This window comes from Aulonocara sp. 'chitande type north' Nkhata Bay, linkage group LG5 (assembly GCF_057382095.1).
Source record: "Aulonocara sp. 'chitande type north' Nkhata Bay isolate Kocher_YH1m ecotype deep benthic linkage group LG5, A_spYH_male_GT1.1, whole genome shotgun sequence".
Lineage (NCBI taxonomy): Eukaryota > Metazoa > Chordata > Actinopteri > Cichliformes > Cichlidae > Aulonocara > Aulonocara sp. 'chitande type north' Nkhata Bay.
This window is the reverse complement of record NC_141348.1, coordinates 17,320,182-17,338,276: the sequence shown is the minus strand read 5'-3', so window position 1 is coordinate 17,338,276 and position 18,095 is coordinate 17,320,182. Positions and strand designations below refer to the sequence as shown.

At 38.6% G+C, this 18,095-nt stretch overlaps 1 protein-coding gene across 3 annotated transcripts; it reads right to left on the bottom strand.

Annotated features, from left to right (window-relative positions):
- Nucleotides 1-533: 533 nt before the first annotated feature.
- Nucleotides 534-15,456, bottom strand: tmem128 (transmembrane protein 128). 3 transcript variants are annotated; one of them, XM_086291711.1, is made up of 5 exons: nucleotides 15,168-15,445; nucleotides 13,793-13,925; nucleotides 12,673-12,834; nucleotides 6,640-6,748; nucleotides 1,515-2,319 (listed from the first exon to the last, which is right to left on the bottom strand). In XM_086291711.1, exons 1-4 carry the CDS (start codon nucleotides 15,265-15,267, stop codon nucleotides 6,649-6,651), a joined length of 495 nt encoding a protein of 164 aa, XP_086147837.1. In that variant the 5' UTR covers nucleotides 15,268-15,445; the 3' UTR covers nucleotides 1,515-2,319; nucleotides 6,640-6,648. The 3 variants fall into 3 exon arrangements, with proteins under 3 accessions (XP_086147838.1, XP_086147836.1, XP_086147837.1); XM_086291712.1 differs by lacking the exons at nucleotides 1,515-2,319; nucleotides 6,640-6,748 and adding an exon at nucleotides 534-1,469 and having other exon boundaries at nucleotides 15,168-15,456; XM_086291710.1 differs by having other exon boundaries at nucleotides 1,513-6,748; nucleotides 15,168-15,440.
- Between the last annotated feature and the right edge of the window lie 2,639 nt (nucleotides 15,457-18,095).

Genomic DNA, 18,095 nt, shown 5'->3' with positions numbered 1-18,095 from the left:
GGGGTTAGCCATCCATCGGGATGTTACTTTGACATGCACCATCTATCTAAGAACTGTTGAACACCCTTTCATGGAAACACTATTCCCCGATAGCTGTGGCTAAAGACAATGTACTCTGCCATAAAGCAAAAATGGTTCAGAAATGTTTGGAGGAGTGCAACGCTGACTTTGACAACTCAGTCCAATTGAGCATGTGTGGGATATGGTGGAGAAAAAATTCAAATCCATCTAACATCTTGGTATCAGATACCATAGCACGTCTTCAGGGGTGTATTGGAGCACATGTCCCAGCAGGTCAAGGCTCTTTGGCAGTAAAAGGCAGGCCAACACAATATTAGGCAGGTGGTCATAATGCTATGCCCAATCAGTATAGCTGTTGCTGGCATGTCCACGCTGGTTTGTGCCTTTGTTGTAAAAATGCTTCTTGCCACTGAATCTCATATTTTTGGAAGGCCTGTTTGTTTTCCCTTAAATGGTGCCACATTTCTAACGAAAATGCATTTGTGGTTTGAGCAGCAGCATTCAGTATGTGGAAGGATCCATTGAAAACTTGCCAAATCTTCCCTGCCAAACAGCTTGCTCTGCTATTGACTCCTGTTAGGTGTTGTTTATTGAAATGGATGAAGAAACAAGACATACTGGCAATTAAACAATTTATTCATTTAACAAAATTTCAGTAGCATATGGAAGGCTGAGTGAGGAAACGATTGTGGTGTCGTCTTCTTTGGGCGCCCACTTCAAAGCCTCTTCTTGACAGGTGCCGACTCCAGGTGTTGACAAACGAGTCAATAGCAGAATAAGAGAAGAAATGGCAAGTTTTTCATGGGCATAACACATACTCAACTCTGCTGCTCAACCCATAAATACAATTTCCTTACAAGGGAAATAAACAGGCTTTCCAGTAGTATAAGATTTATTGCCAAGAAGCATTGTTAAACCAAAGAATAGACCAAACACACCTGTCCTTACCTTTTGTGCTAGGTTTATTACACTTTAAGTTTGCAACTTCCTGTTCCATAGGAATATAACCAGAATACAACCATTTGGCAGTGAGCCGAGTCCCCTGGAGTTGTATTCAATGGCAAAGATTGACAACATGTTGTTATCTGTTGCTGTCTGATTCAATTTGCATTTATAAACTAGACAGCAATTATTTGCAAACCTTGAACAATCAGAGTCATTTCAGTCAATCCATGTCAGACAGTAAAAGGTTGCCTCCTGTCAAGTGACCTGTACAATTGTCTTGCAATAAGGAGTGGTTGTGAGTGTGCAACACCCTCAAGCAGTAGGAAAGCATTTGCAACTTTTTGGTAACTAATCAGTAGAGGAATGTTAAAAATAAAATGCAACTTTGTCAAGCTAAGTAGGTGGAGCCTACAGTGGAGCCAATTTAATGTCATTTTGCTCAGCTAACATGTCAGCATTGTGGCGCATGAGATGATTTGTCTTGTCCTCCTCTTCCCCAGCTTCTGAAAATTTTTAAGGACACATTGCACACAGACTTCAGCCAATATCTCTAGAAATATCTCACATGCAAAAACACTATTTCATGCCTGTCAAGCTGTTATTTTTGACATCTTTCATAGATTTAACAAAAGAAATTGGATTTAATTACTTCCATATTGTGCCAGGCTGCTGGCAACAAAGCGCATAGATATATAATTTGTTACATTTTTCTTTAGCAAGACGGCCAGCGTCACTAGACACAAGACTCCCTTGAGTTAGATGCTTTTTTTTTTTTTAATAGTCGAATGACTCACCGGTCAGTGCAAAGTAGCTTAATGAACCAAAAAAACAACAACACTTCCCTAAAAACTGTTAGGTACAAGGACTGGACTAATTTAAATGAAAACCTAGCAAGTCTCCAAAGAAAAACGTCTGAAGGTAAATAAAGAAAATAAAGAAATTCTTAAAAAAAAAAAAAAAAAAAAACCCCCACAACAACAACAACAACCCACAAACAAAACTCAACACTGTAGTGAATTGGAGTTGATTAGGCTGGACAACAAACAAGACAGTTGAATGGTTTTAATCTTTATTTACAATCATTTTACTATACATAATGCACTGTGCAGCTTTTTTTTGTTTTAGTACCTTTAGTACTACCTTTAGTATCTTTAAAACAGAAACAATACAATCTCAGTTGTTTGATAAAAGACAATGAAAATTAAAATCTTTATAGCAGTCAAAAAAAACCCAAAACAAAGCAAAAAACAGCAACACAAAGATTGCGAGATGAATATAATTACACCGATGAACTGTGTGAATCAAATAAGTGGAGTAAAGGAGGACCACACTGGCCATAACTCAATGGTAAAGCTGCAAGACAAGTATAGAGAAATGTTTGAATAGTGAATATTTAAAAAAAAAATATTAGTTGCATACAGAAATACAATATTTAACATGATGAGAAAGAATCTGAGAACATATGACAAGTGAAAAAAAAAAGAAGCAAATATCCAAACTTGTTCACCTTGTTTTAGGCTACATCTACACAGGTATTTTGGCAAGTGTGGCTTTTTCTATGCATTTTTGTCTTTTGAATCCATGAAAACAGACTCTCTGAAAAACTCTCTTTTTGGATCTCTTTCACCTACCGGATTGTGACACAGAATCTAAGATCTTCTGAAACTAAGGGTGGTTCAGGGAAGATTTGACTCATTAGATCATCACTCACTCTCAATAATACTCTAATTCCTACAAATTATTTGGGGTCCCCCCCACACACACACACACACACACATCTGTAATACATGTAGACACAAATAGTAATTATCTTCTGTTGGTTTCCGAGCATTACTGTGTAGTAACATTCACCTGTCCAAGGCTATAGTTTACGATTTCTGCAGGGTAGTGTTTTTATATCCGTGTTCCTGAAAATGTGACACCATTTCCTCAGATTTCATTTCAAATCCCCTTTACTGGTCAGCGTCTTCTGACTCATTGAAATTTACCAAAAGGGAAAATTTTTGTAAGCCACTTCAGATGAAAGCTGTTGGCATGTACTAGAACTCTCTATTGGTAACACATGTATGTCACTTTGTGATCTTTAATGATTTTGCAGCCCAATAAATATATTCTCACCTGGCTATACTCCAAAGACAGTTTATATTGTAATTGAGGTTATTTAAAAAGATATGAAAAGTTTATCACCATATCACCAGTGTACCATTCCCACTGAACAATAGGTTTAAGAAAAAGAAAACAACAACATTCACTGGTGGAATATTCCATTCACCATAAGGTGGTAGCTTGCGACTGGTGTAACACCATATCTGGACCGCCCTACTGGGGGCATACCACTAGAAACGATTCTGTGTTCATGGACTTTTATTCTCTGATGAAGGCGTGTGTATTTACATACAAATAAAGGCTGGAATTTGTTTGGGGTTTTTTTTAGAAAGGGAGTGATTTATTTTTAATTTTTTTTTTAGTTGGGGGAGTTTCACTGAGATATAGTTCAAAATGTACTTGGGGAAAAAGTGTCCATGTGGATGTAGGCACGCAAGCTTAATTCATGTCATTAGTAACATCTGTGTTCACCCTGCTCATATCAAAACAGCTGCTCTCAAATATGTCCATTACAAACAAAAAGAATAAGCTTAAGAGACAACTGGTTCAACAACAATGCTTCTGTACATGTACAGGGTCAGCAAGGGGACAATGAATCATGCTTTTGTTTTCTTTAAGCTACAGGGAAAAAAAGTACCTGACATTTAATTTATCATGCCAAGAACATGGGAGGAGATTTTATTTTGTGGGTTTCAACTATTACACTGTCCTATACGCCACAGTGAGATGTCATTCAAGTAAAACCTAGTAGAGGTCTAATCAACTAAATTAAGCCAAACATCTGTTTGAGTATAAAATGAGTTTATATCAACTAATTTCCAAGTTCATTAAAGGAAAGGAGAAAAAAATGACAACTTGACTATTTCAAAAATAAGTAACAATTGATTGATTATAATGCCGGCAATTCACACATCTTTAGGAAAGAGCTCATTTGGGGGAGCAGGCTGAGGGTCGCAGATGCCAACAGACTTAATAAACTGATCCGTAAGGCCAGCAATGTTGTGGGGATGGAGCTGGACTCCCTCAAGGTGGTGTCGGAGAGGCGGATGCTGTCCAAGATAAAGACAATGTTGGATAACACCTCCCACCCACTCCATGACATGTTGGTCAGTCACAGGAGCTCGTTCAGTGAGAGACTGAGATTACCGAAAAGCACCACTGAACGACACAGGAAATCATTCCTGCCTGTGGCCATCTCCCTGTACAACGCATCCACTTAACACACTGTTTGCTGCTACAACTACACATGTTTCTTTTCCAAATATTTATTTATAAGTGACTTATGTATGTATGTATGTATATATATGTATATATTGTACTATTCTTAGTTAGCGTATTGTCTGTCTTGTCTTAATGTTGGTTTAAAATGGAGCACTGTAACAAAAAATAATTTCCCCCAGGGATCAATAAAGTATTCTGATTCTGATTCTGATTTCTGACACTTTTTCAAATAATCATTCTTTGGTTTACAACCCAGGACTTGTGACCTTAGCTGAGGACAGGAATGGAGATCAACTGATGATACTGATCCATCTGCCAGTTTCCCATTCCACTCCATCTTCACTCATGTACAAGACCCTGAGATACTTGAACATCTCTATTTGGAGCAGCAACTTGTTCCAAAGCTAGAGCAGGCACGCAACCTGCTTGTGGCTAAGAATCAGAACTTGAGGTGCCAATTCTCCTCCCAGTTGCGTCATAGCCACAATCCACAAATTCTATGTGGCATTAGCATGCATCATCCAAGACAGCTACATAACTTACAGACATTTAGGGTAAATCGTATCCACCTCAAGAGCCCTGCCACCAAGTATTAAATTTAATTACCTCCAAAACCTTGCTCCCTTGTGTTTTACCAGTCAAAATAATAATAAAATATCCAGTCTATTCCATCCCATCCACAACTGGTTGCACTGCCCAAATATGCATCAAAGTTACTCCAGTCCCATCAAACTATGGATCAACTTCACTCACTAGCTCAGGCTCCTTACCTGCTAGACATTTCATGTACCTCTAGCTTGTTTTGGGACTTAGCTAATGCTGCTATTTTATGTAATGCATTTCAAGACTCAAAGATTCCTCAGACAAGTGAAAAGAAAGACTGTAACCACAAAAAAGCAAAAATGATATTGGACGCATCGAGAGCAGTTCTATTAAAAAAAACAACAACAAAAAAACCTATCACTCAGTGTATGGTGCTTTGTCTTGACAATGGTGTCAAAGCATGTATGTAGAGTAAATCAAACATGGGAAAGATTTTGAATTGAAAAGGTTGCGGGATAGCGTGGCAGGTCTGAATGAAATTCAGTACACTATTGCTTTTCATGTGGTAAAAATGGTTCAAGCTAAAAAAAAAAAGAGGGCTGGTAAGTGTATACACGTAGGCCAAGTGAGACTTAACAAATGAAAGATAAAGTGATAAAACAGAAGGAATTAAAATAGCGATTATGCCATCACTGCACACTCAGTGTACTTACCTGAAAGAAACTTACGAAACAATTTCTGCTGTACATGTAATTTATTTTTTCCTAGAAGGTTCTACATTTAGAACTTGCATAATTTCATCTTGGACAGCCACTACATAAAAATCCATTATTTGCTATATCAGTGTTTCCCAACCTTTTGGAGCCACGGCACATATTTTATTTTAGAAAAATCACACAGGTCAGATCGACTACTTTTCTTTTCAGATATTTATCGATTGCTATTCTCACAGCATGACTATTATGTAATTTCTTCTTGGTTTTCTTCTGTTTTACTGGCAGTTAGCAACCCATTTAATTACAGCAGGTAGTTGTACTGCCCTCTAGTGGAAGAAAATATAATTGTTCTGCCCGCTGATTGCTTAGAGCAGCGGTCCCCAACCGTTTTTGCGCCATGGACCGGTTTATGCCCGACAATATTTTCAAGGACCGGCCTTTAAGGTGTCGCGGATAAATACAACAAAATAAAACTAGCTTTGAAAGGTACCGAAAAAAAGAAGATTTATTCATAACACACGTGAAAAGACTCAGGAAAACAGAGTTAACAATAAAAACGATAACAAAATAACGCTGAAAACCGATAAAAACCCTGAAAACCATACATTTCACACCTGAGCCTCAAGTTTCGCGGCCCGGTACCAAACGACTCTCGGACCGGTACCGGTCCAAGGCCCGGGGGTTGGGGACCGCTGGCTTAGAGTACTAATCAGATGGAATCAGATCATCTTCCACGGCACACCTATGTGCCGCAGCACAGTAGTTGGAAAACACTGTGCTATATAAAGCATTAAGTTTCAATGAAAGATGTATTTTTTGGTGACATATCCAACAACAAAATAGTTAAGATAATTTAACCTTTACTGCCAACAATTTCAATTAACAGAGTGCGCTGGACAGTGCAGTCTCTCTTTACTTTAGTGCTTAAAACTCTTTGCCACTTTGAAGATGTGTCCAAAAGACAATACAATGTCAACAGATTGATAAAAAAAAAGACACTCTGTGAAAATTAAAATGTCCACAGTATAGTTATTTAAAAAACAAACAAACAAACAAAAACAAAAAAAAACTAAGAACACTGTCCCACCTTTCCTATTCATCCAAGCAAAGAGATGAACATGACCACACCCATGAACTGTGTGAAGAGGATGAGTGGAGTGAAGAAGGACCACACTGGCCATAATGCAATGTTAAAGCTGCAAGACAAATAATTGAGAAATGTTTGAGTATTGATCATTTGTAAAATATTAGTTGAATACAGATGCTCCCTGTTACAAAAAGATGTGAGAGGACAGGCAACAGAGCTGTTTCTCTATCAGATTCAGCTCCTCTGCCCCTTCATCATATACAGGCATTTTATTTTATTTTAGGTTTTAAACACCACATGCTATCAGTTGCTATAATGCAATATATCTGTCTTTAATAATAATAATAATAATAATAATCATCATCATCATCACCACCATTATCATCTTTTGAGAATAAAGAAGTATGGGATAAATAAAGTATTATGATCTTTAATTTTTTTTTGCACTCACAAACAAACAAAAAACTACTAAATAAATACTGTGCTGTATGCATTGTGGCAAAGTATTGAATCACCTCTTTTTTTCCTATTGAATCACATTTCTTTCTGTTTTTTCCTAAGGAAGCAACACGGTTTAAAAATGCTCCAGAGCAACATCTTTATGCATGCTCAATCATAGAGGTAAGGAAATCCCAAAAAGTTGATTCTGTTCATCTGGACGTGGTGTTTTCAGTGGGAGAAATGATTTGTCACTCATCCAAATGACTTCTTCAGTCTCAGCTGACTGCAGCTTTCCCCAACCTTTTAAACGGTACATTTGCATAATGAGTGAAAATACAACTGGACAAGTGGGTGAAAAATCTGTCTGACAGACAACTCACCCAAGCAGAGAAAAACATCCTTGCGAAAGGGTAGAGCTTTGCTGTGATACCGACACAAATATGGCTAGTGGAACCGATCACAGCCATAGAAACAGCAATTTGAAACAACAACATTGAAGATGTGGAAGCAGAGCAACTGCGGACAAAGGTTTCAGCCTGTCTAAACAATGCAAAGCTTTGAGGAGCATGGAGGAGAGCAAAGCACTCACATCCCTTAGTAATGACGAAAACAATATCATTCTTCCGGCAGACAAAGGTAGGTGCACAGTTTTGCTAAGCCAGAAAGACTATCATGAGAACATTTTGCCACAGTGACAAAAATACTTATGAGCCCCTGAAACGAGACCCAGGACGTGGTTACAGGAAGATGGTGTCTGAAGTAGTTAGAACAAGACAATGCCATTGACCAGACCTCATACCACAGGATATACCCAGGGGAAGCTACACCAAGTCCATGTGGTTTGCTAAAGATGCATAAACAGGGTGTACCTTTAAGACCAATTGTCTTTATGATCAACTCAGTCACCTATAACATCTCGGTTCTGGATTCGATCCTCAACCCGTTAGTAGGCACCTCTAAACACCACATCAAGAACACCTTGGATTTTGTTGAGAGATGTCATTATGTAGGCAGATGAAACCATGGTCTCGTACGATGTTACATCTCTCTTCACTTGCATCCCAGTCACTGAAGCAGTGGAGGTAGTTTGTAAGCGATTACAAGATGACCCCAACCTCAGCACCAGAACCAATCTCAGCACCGACCAGCTAGAGTAGGGCGATATGGCCAAAAATATTTATCACGATATATATTTGAAAATTTGCGATAATGATATAACTGACTTTACTAGTGCCAAAAAAAAAAACAAAAAAACATTCATGTATTGTCACTTAAACAAGCAGCTGTTTTTATGTGCATTAAAGCTATATAAATCCAGTGTGTAACCACTGAGAGCTAAAACTCAGGTGAGATTTCAAAGCTGTGCCGGTGATTGGACATCAGCCGCTGATCAAGTGGGTTCGCCTATAAAGTGCTCTGTAGGGAAAAAGCTCCAGCAGCTCTGCGCTCTGGAAAAAAACTGTATTTACTTATCTTTTGCAGAAAAATGCGCCAACATTGCGTTATATCGAACAACGACTGCCCAGCTAAACTGTGACTATCACCAGGTAACGTGTTTCTTGAATTAGCAGCAGGTGTTAAACAGCTGACATGTGAGGAGGGGGATGCATGCAGGTAAACTGAGGGCTTGTTGAACTGACTGATCGCTGGTTTCGTGAGAAAAATGTCAGCTCGTTCTGTATGTTACAGAAGCACAGAGACACAAGACCAGGCGGAAAGAGACGATCGTTCGGTGAAAATGAGAATCTGCAGATGCAACATGTGGAACATGGAGAGTGGAATATGTAAACAAACCGGTTAATGTAAAAAACAAACAAACAAACAAAATACAGTTACGATGGAACACCGGGGCTGTGAGCTCGGTGCACTCTGTCAGCTGACCGTTAGCAGAGCTAGTGACATCTCTGAAAACATGTCCTATGTTGACAACCTGACCAGACATGTAAAGATTAGGCCATGACATTCGCGGCTAAAACACTATTAAAAAAGTGTAGTTGGTGACAGAAAAATGGGGTATTTTAAAACTTTACACCACCACCATTGCTGCCTGAGATTTGAAATGCATTCTGGGATACCTGGCTGCCCCAAGTCCACACAAGCAATCGATTATCTAGGATCAACCTGTCTTGACTTACTTTGCACGGCAACCAAGAAAATGTTAGAGAAGCTGCAGTGGCAGCGTTAAACATTTGTTTAATTATATATTTCCAATTTTAATTAATTATTGCCACATTTAATTAATTATTTAATGGTGTATTTAATTATAAAACAGTGGGAACACCATCCCCACAGATACAGCGGCCAGGGAAGCTGAAGAACATATCGAGAATGCCCTGGACATTTATCAAAGCTGGGAAGACACCTAAAGGAAGCTCCAGGCGATCCAGGAGAGAAGAAGGACAAGAGCTTCCTCAGGAAAACCCCGTAGTGATCCCTTATGTGTCAGGAATATCAGAACAGCTGAGACGCATTTTCTCCTAACACCAGAAACACACTGCGTCACAAATTGGTCCACCCCAAGGATCGGATGTCCCGACACAGAGCAGTATAGTGTACGCTGTTAAGTGCCAGGAGGATAACCATGATTTATACATTGGGAAAACCAAACAACCTCTGGCTAAGCGGATGGCACAACACAGAAAAGTCAGGCCAGGAGTCTACTCACACCTACAGGCCAGTGACCACTCTTTCAATGATCCTCGACAGGGAGGAACACTGGTTTGAGCAGGGGGTCAAGGAGACCATTTACTTGAAAAGGGAAAGACCATCTCTTAATTGAGGAGGTGGACTATGGGTGCATCTTTCACCATCTTACAATGCTGTGACTGCAGCCGTTTCCCAACTCTCTGTGAATGGTACTCATAGCAACCACTGATCAATGGGCTTTGATCAATGGTTGTTGATTAGTGGTGATGAAAATTTGGATATTAATGATCAAGAAAGTGACCTCACGCCCATTGTTCGTCAGTGGTGCTAGTTTCAGTTATTGTGCAAATGTACTGTTTAAAAGGATGGCGAAACCTGCAGTCACCTGAGACTAAAGAAGTCACTTGGATGAATCAACTTTTTGGGGCTCTTGATCAATAGTTCTCAAGGTTCTCTGAAGGCCTTTCAAAGCTTTTCTTTGGACATTAGCTGCTTTTTCACTCAACTATTAGTCCAGTCCTTGTACCTGTCCATTTTCAAAGGATTTTGTTTTTGTTGTTTCTTGTCCACTTAACACTGACCTATGAATCATTGAAGCATAAAAAAGCACCCAAGTCAAGGGATGACCCAGTGTTGTGTCTACATATAACAGACAACTTAAAGAAAAAAACAAAACAAAAGCAGCCTGTCACAAAAAACACACAATTTATTTCTACTTCCTTCACTGGCCCTAGCTGTCAGGAAGGCATTCTCAAGGAAGAAAAATAGAGAGAGAGAGAAAAAAAAAAAGCTGATTTATCCCAAATTAGACATGAACTGAAATGAAATATGTGGTAAGAGGTCTTATGGAACGATTAATCCAAATTTCAAATTTCTTGTTCAAATCATCACTTTCATGGTCAGAAGAGGTATAAAAATGAGTACCTACAGCCATTTGTAAAACTCGGTGAGGCTCTGGCATGGTTTGAGGCTACATTTCAGCCAATGGTGCTGGAAATTGTGTCGAAAATGATGGAATTATGAATGCAGAAAAACACTGGCAGATTTTGATCCACCATGCAATATGAACTGAAAGATGACTGACAGCTTTATTTTTCAGCATAACAATGATCCCAAACACACTGCCAATGAAGTAAAAACTTAACTGGATAGAGAAACCAAAAGTGCAACATTATCAGTTAGTGTTGTGCGATATGACCAAAAATCTCCTGATATAACCCATCTGTTATCCCGATAATGACACATATCACAATATAGTACATTTTCTGTAGATTTTGTGATTATATGTGTTGATTATATAAACAGAAGTAATATTTCTTGTTACATTTAAATTAAATCAAAAGTGAAACAAATATGACCCTCACATGGCGTTAACCACATGGCGTATTGACACAAACTAGATGACCTGTTGCACTCATGAAAGCGCTTCCCTGAGCCCTCCAGCTATCATTACTGTCCCTGTATGGTTGTCAAGAAACTAACCTCTGCAGACACTGACTGCAGAGTGTTCGGTTTCGGATGCAGTGCACCATTAAACTCTTACAAGGATGTGTTGTTCGGCTCACCCACATATCTGTTGTTCCAGCGTAGTATGCTACGTTGCTGATTTCCTCCAATACTTACCAGACACTCGTAATATAAAACAGGCAAATCGACTCGTGGTGAAGTGTTTTCGGCTGGGAGTTATGTACCTGGAATCGAATGTTTTGACCAGTGCACAAAATCATATAACGAGCTCCTAAATTTTTTTTGGCTGGTTCTTGTGTGGTGCCAATGAAAGAATATTTCAGTTAATACTGTGTTTTGTGATAGAGTATAAATATGAAACAATAAGCGTTTCGATATCATCCTCTAATATAATTCATCATATCGCACAGCCCAACTTTCAGTCATAGATTGGCCTCCCCAGTGCCCAGATCTCAACATTATTGAAGCAGTGTGGGATCATTTTGCCAGAGAATGGAACAAAAGTCAGCCAACATCCAAAGAAGAGCTTTAAATGTCCTTCAAGAAGCCTGGAGAACTATTCCTGAAGACTACTTAAATAAATGGTAAGAAGATTTGCCTAAGGGAGTTCAGACAGTGTTAAAAAATAAAAATGGTTATACAAATTCATTATACCATATTGATATTACCATATATACACACGATATAGATTTTCCAGCTTTTGAGAACTGTACAAACTCTATTTTTGCCTTATATACTGCATTGCATATTGCAAATATGCAAGACAATATATAAAGAAAATAATTTGCTGCCCCTACTTTCAATTTCCCTAGAAAATTATAAAGAAATGAGGGTTGGTTCAACATCTTTTTTGCACAGTAGTATACACACAAACACCTGCAAGAAAATGTCTAAACCTGCTCCATTCCACTTTCACAAATAGCCTTGATTAAATACCAATATTTGTTTTTAACCTGCTATCAAAATGGCTGCCATTAAACAAGTCAATTATTACATATTTTAAATTGTGCTGAAATGCTAGGCACTTTTTACTGTTCATAACATTACACACATACTTTTAGATCAGTTTGAGTCAATAGAGGCTAGCTTTAGCAGCTTTCATTCCCTACAGATTAAGATCCACTTTGATTACAGTACATGCCACAGTAACATTTAAATCTTACTGGACAGTGAAATTCTTGTGGCTCGCACACAAGAATTTCACTCACATGTGCTGTGCCAGTGTGCCTGCACATGTGATGTGACAATAAAAAGTGATTTGATTTGATTTGATTTGATTTGACAGTCAGTTGCCTACCATTATCTCTTACTATATACCCAAAAGAATATAAAATTGTTTATGCAAAAACATTTAAAGAAGAAAAGTACTATAGCCTTTGCTATACATGTTGTTGGCATATAAACCTATGGCTGCATTTTTTGTGTGAAAACAATGCTTTGGAGTTAACTTGTAATTACGCAGGATATGTCCCGTTTTACCTGCATGATGCAGCGATAAATGCTGCAGTGGTGATTGGAGGAATGGCAGGGTACTCTTGGTCATAGTGCTGGATGCCTTTGTACCACTCCAAGTACACAATGCAAAATGTGGCCAGAGACAAGCAGATCCCCAGGAGTAACAGACCAACGCTGAACCACCAACTGGCAAAACAGGTTAAAATGAGGATCAGTGTCAACATCTAAAGCTAGTCTATTCAAACAGAGAACATGCTGCATCATGAAAACATTCGCACGAGTATCATATAATCACAATGTCATTGAAAGAGAAGAAAAAAAAAACAAAAACAAAAAAAACACCTCTTGGGTTTTGATTTTCAAGCACCTTTCATAACGACAAAGTAGTGCTTGGTGATACAGTTAAAAAATAAAGAAAGAAAATGTAATGTTAAAAAAAGGTATTCCTTTATAACACCAACACTACAATTATGTAAGTAATATAAAAAAAAAATTTAAACTGAAATACTGATTTGACAAAAATTATGTGAAATATATTAAAAAAAACAATGTGCACAGAGGAGGTGACGCCTTTAAGAAGATAATCCGTCACTTCTTATTGTGGGATGTTTTCTGTTATTGCAGTTATCAGCATCTAGCTATGATTAAGTTACAAAAGTATCTGAGTATGGCATTTGGTGGAATTGGTGCACCCCAGAAAAGAAAAGAAAAGAAAAGAAAGACTCTTTTTATACAAGGGTATTGTGCTAATCTGCATCTCCTTATCACTGCATCATTAGAGTGCAGAGTAGAGAACAGTCACTCTATATGAGATAAGCTACAGTAAAGACATTAACAGCAGAAAATATACAAGCTAATGTCTGTGTGCACATGCACCAGCTAGTGAACCAAACAGCAGTACTGTTCTATAGTCCAGGCAAAATGCAACAACTAAGCGGACAGTAACCTGCTTAGCTAATAGAACTCATGTTGAGTATCATCACAAATTATGCATTTTCCACAAAATGCAATGAAATATACTGATGTTGATGATATTCAGAAAGAACTACAGCAAACACTTTAAAAGAACAATGTTTACTGTGATTATCTGAGAAATTTTAATAATAGTATAACGCGGAATGAGTGAGCAACAAAGCACATTCACCTTTTTATATCATCATTTTCCATGATGTGTCGGAGGAAGTCCACGTAGTATGTCACAACTACCGAAGCCACAATCCAGAAAACAGAGTGTTTATTGATGCGAGGGAGTGGTTTGACCTCTTTTTCCTCTTGACCTGAAAGATAAAAAAAAAAAAAAAACAAACAAACAAACACAAAAGCACAAAAATTATTTGCATTAACTCAAGCCCTTTTTAAGAGCATACTTAATTACAGGACACCTCAGAAGAACAGACCGTACACTGTTACGATGTTTTACTATAAATTAGATGCTAAGTAAAGTTATTATATTAAACACCCTGCATTACTCAAAGAAAACTGAAGTTATAGCACCAGATGACATAAATCAAATCTAAGATTTGTCTCATCAGAAGGCATACGACAAATCTCTGTTGTACAAATTCCAGCCTTTAACGTTTAAGCAGCTTCTGAGGCAAAACTGATAGGTTTCCTTCAGACAATCTTCCCTCTCAGAGGGCTATTAATCTCTATAATTTAATGGTTGATTAAACGTATCAGAGATTGTTGTTGGCTGCTGAAGTGGCTTAGCGTGCTACTCCACTATACAAAGAGTTCACTATGAACTTGACGCCCTAGATAAGTAGCTGCTGTACATCTTAATCAAAGTTAAGCCTAATGGTTCATCCTTCATGTAACATTGGCATAGTACTATAATACATTATCTTGCCATAGAGACCCAGTGATGATAAGCAGGTATGGGTGTCATATACACAAAGCCATTCATAAGAAATCTCAATCTCGGTTATCTTACAGTTTACACTGGCAAAGACACGACTGATAACTGTGTAGGGGTAGAGTGTCCCCTGTATTATGTTGCTGAGCTGACACAGAGTTTCTTCACAGTCTCACAGTCAAAACAATCAAGAATTGGTGGATTTCTGCCAGCTAAGGCCTCAGAGTTGGACAAGTGTCGGTTGTACAAGCTGCCTACAAGACACCATTACAATAAAAAGGCTGCAGTCACAATGACCAGCCGCTGTGTTACAGCTGAGGGAGTCTGCGTTTAATTACCTGTAGCTTAATACCACAACACCGGGACGAAGTAATGAAAAGAAAGAAAAACGTTAAATGGTTTAAAGAAAGACCAAAAAAAAGAAAGAAAGGTTACTTTTCTATCAACCTCTGCTCGGGTCAGCAGCTGTACCTGTGGCAGACAACCACCATTTGTACTCAAGTGACAGTTTGACACCTTTAAAGTCACAGACCGGGGTTAACTCTGTGGATAACAGTGACGGTGCTTCCAGCGTAAATGGTTCGTTCAGAAGAAGAAGACGAAGAAGAAATATTAGTTCAAACTGGCTAATAACGTTAGCCAGCATACATTTTCTAAACCTTACTCTTTTCATCTTCGGTACCCGAATCTGCTGGTCGCATAAGCAATTCTGCATCTCTTCTAAATCGATTCCGTAAGTTTGCAAGTTCACTGTCGTTCAGCATTTTACTGACGCTACCATTAACTTAACATGAACATTAAATGTTAGCTAGCTGTGTATCAGAAGGCACTTCCTGTGACACACTGAGTCGCTTTTTTATGACGCACTTGAACGAGACGGTTGTAGTTTTAAAACCCATTCTATAATAAAATGATAAGAATAACTAAATGTTTAATCATTTGACTTTAAAGCGATTATAAAATAGCTGAAGTAAAACGTAAAAACATAGAATACTTTCTGAAAGGTTAACGTCAGGTATATATTCAATTGGATCTTTCTAAGATAGAATGCTTAATTTAAAGTATTCTCAGTCTCTTCAATCTTTTAACTCAAGTGACAGATACGACTGTTTTTTCTTATATCTTTACACGTATAAAAATAGAATTTGGCAAAGAGGAATGGGCCGTTCAGAAATTTTCTGTCGTTTTAAAAAGAATATCTATAAAAAACATTTTGTGCCCGTCTTTTATTAAGGAGCAGCTGGAAAGGTAGAGCAACAACCAAACTGGACCACTGGTCTGGAAAGAAATGCACGTCTAGTGTAACTGAGGATTAAGGGGAGGGTGGTCTGATGGGGTACTTCTGATGCCAACCCTCATAACATTTGCAGAATACATAGTCGCTGGCTTTACTCCAAGCCTAATCTTGAATGTGAATGTATACATTTACATAGCTCTGGCAGCAATCTGACACTTCTCTTATTGTTGCTTGTAATTGTGAGCCCTAAATTTTTTCTGTTGAGACTTGAGACAGATTTTTTTTAATATACTTAATGGTTTGTCTATCACCCAGTTTAGCAGCTATAAATCCCAGAGTCCAGCTTTTTGTTGGAATGTTTTTATTATTTTTGTAATATATGACGATTGGACTGACATGTTGCTAAAATTCTAATTATTTAAATCACATAACTGCACAACTCCTGCATTTCGTCATCTTTAGGGAAAATGAAATGACTCCTCTTATTAAAATACCTCACTGAAATAAAACTGTGTAACAGTGCTTAACTTCGTATAGATGTGACACTTACAGTGGGGCAAAAAAGTATTTAGTCAGCCACCGATTGTGCAAGTTCCCCCACCTAAAATGATGACAGAGGTCAGTAATTTGCACCAGAGGTACACTTCAACTGTGAGAGACAGAATGTGAAAAAGAAAAATCCATGAATCCACATGGTAGGATTTGTAAAGAATTTATTCGTGAATCAGGGTGGAAAATAAGTATTTGGTCAATAACAAAAATACAACTCAATACTTTGTAACATAACCTTTGTTGGCAATAACAGAGGTCAAACGTTTACTATAGGTCTTTACCAGGTTTGCACACACAGTAGCTGGTATTTTGGCCCATTCCTCCATGCAGATCTTCTCGAGAGCAGTGATGTTTTGGGGCTGTCGCCGAGCAACACGGACTTTCAACTCCCGCCACAGATTTTCTATGGGGTTGAGGTCTGGAGACTGGCTAGGCCACTCCAGGACTTTCAAATGCTTCTTACAGAGCCACTCCTTTGTTGCCCGGGCGGTGTGTTTTGGATCATTGTCATGTTGGAAGACCCAGCCTCGTTTCATCTTCAAAGTTCTCACTGATGGAAGGAGGTTTTGGCTCCAAATCTCACGATACATGGCCCCATTCATTCTGTCCTTAACACGGATCAGTCGTCCTGTCCCCTTGGCAGAAAAACAGCCCCATAGCATGATGTTTCCACCCCCATGCTTCACAGTAGGTATGGTGTTCTTGGGATGCAACTCAGTATTCTTCTTCCTCCAAATACGACGAGTTGATACCAAAACGTTCTACTTTGGTTTCATCTGACCACATGACATTCTCCCAATCCTCTGCTGTATCATCTATGTGCTCTCTGGCAAACTTCAGACGGGCCTGGACATGCACTGGCTTCAGCAGCGGAACACGTCTGGCACTGCGGGATTTGATTCCCTGCCGTTGTAGTGTGTTACTGATGGTGACCTTTGTTACTTTGGTCCCAGCTCTCTGCAGGTCATTCACCAGGTCCCCCCGTGTGGTTCTGGCATCTTTGCTCACCGTTCTCATCATCAGTTTGACCCCACAGGATGAGATCTTGCGTGGAGCCCCAGATCAAGGGAGATTATCAGTGGTCTTGTATGTCTTCCATTTTCTGATGATTGCTCCCACAGTTGATTTTTTCACACCAAGCTGCTTGCTTATTGTAGATTCACTCTTCCCAGTCTGGTGCAGGTCTACAATACTTTTCCTGGTGTCCTTCGAAAGCTCTTTGGTCTTGGCCATGGCAGAGTTTGGAGTCTGACTGTTTGAGGCTGTGGACAGGTGTCTTTTATACAGATGATGAGTTCAAACAGGTGCCATTCATACAGGTAACGAGTGGGGGACAGAAAAGCTTCTTACAGAAGACGTTACAGGTCTGTGAGAGCCAGAGATTTTCCTTGTTTGAGGTGACCAAATACTTATTTTCCACCCTAATTTACAAATAAATTCTTTACAAATCCTACCATGTGAATTCATAGATTTTTTTTTCACATTCTGTCTCTCACAGTTGAAGTGTACCTCTGGTGCAAATTACTGACCTCTGTCATCATTTTAAGTGGGGGAACTTGCACAATCGGTGGCTGACTAAAAACTTTTTTGCCCCACTGTATATCACAATTTTATGAACCAAAAATAAATAAGTTAAAAAAAAAAAAAACTCTTGAGCCACCCAATCTATCTGAAGAGGCCAATCCATGACTGATAGTGTTTCACTGATTTTTGTTTTTTTTCTTTCCCGGTCTGCTTTTACTGCATTGGCAGTGTGTCTGGGATCATTTTCATGCTGCAAAATTAAACCTTTTCTAATCAGAT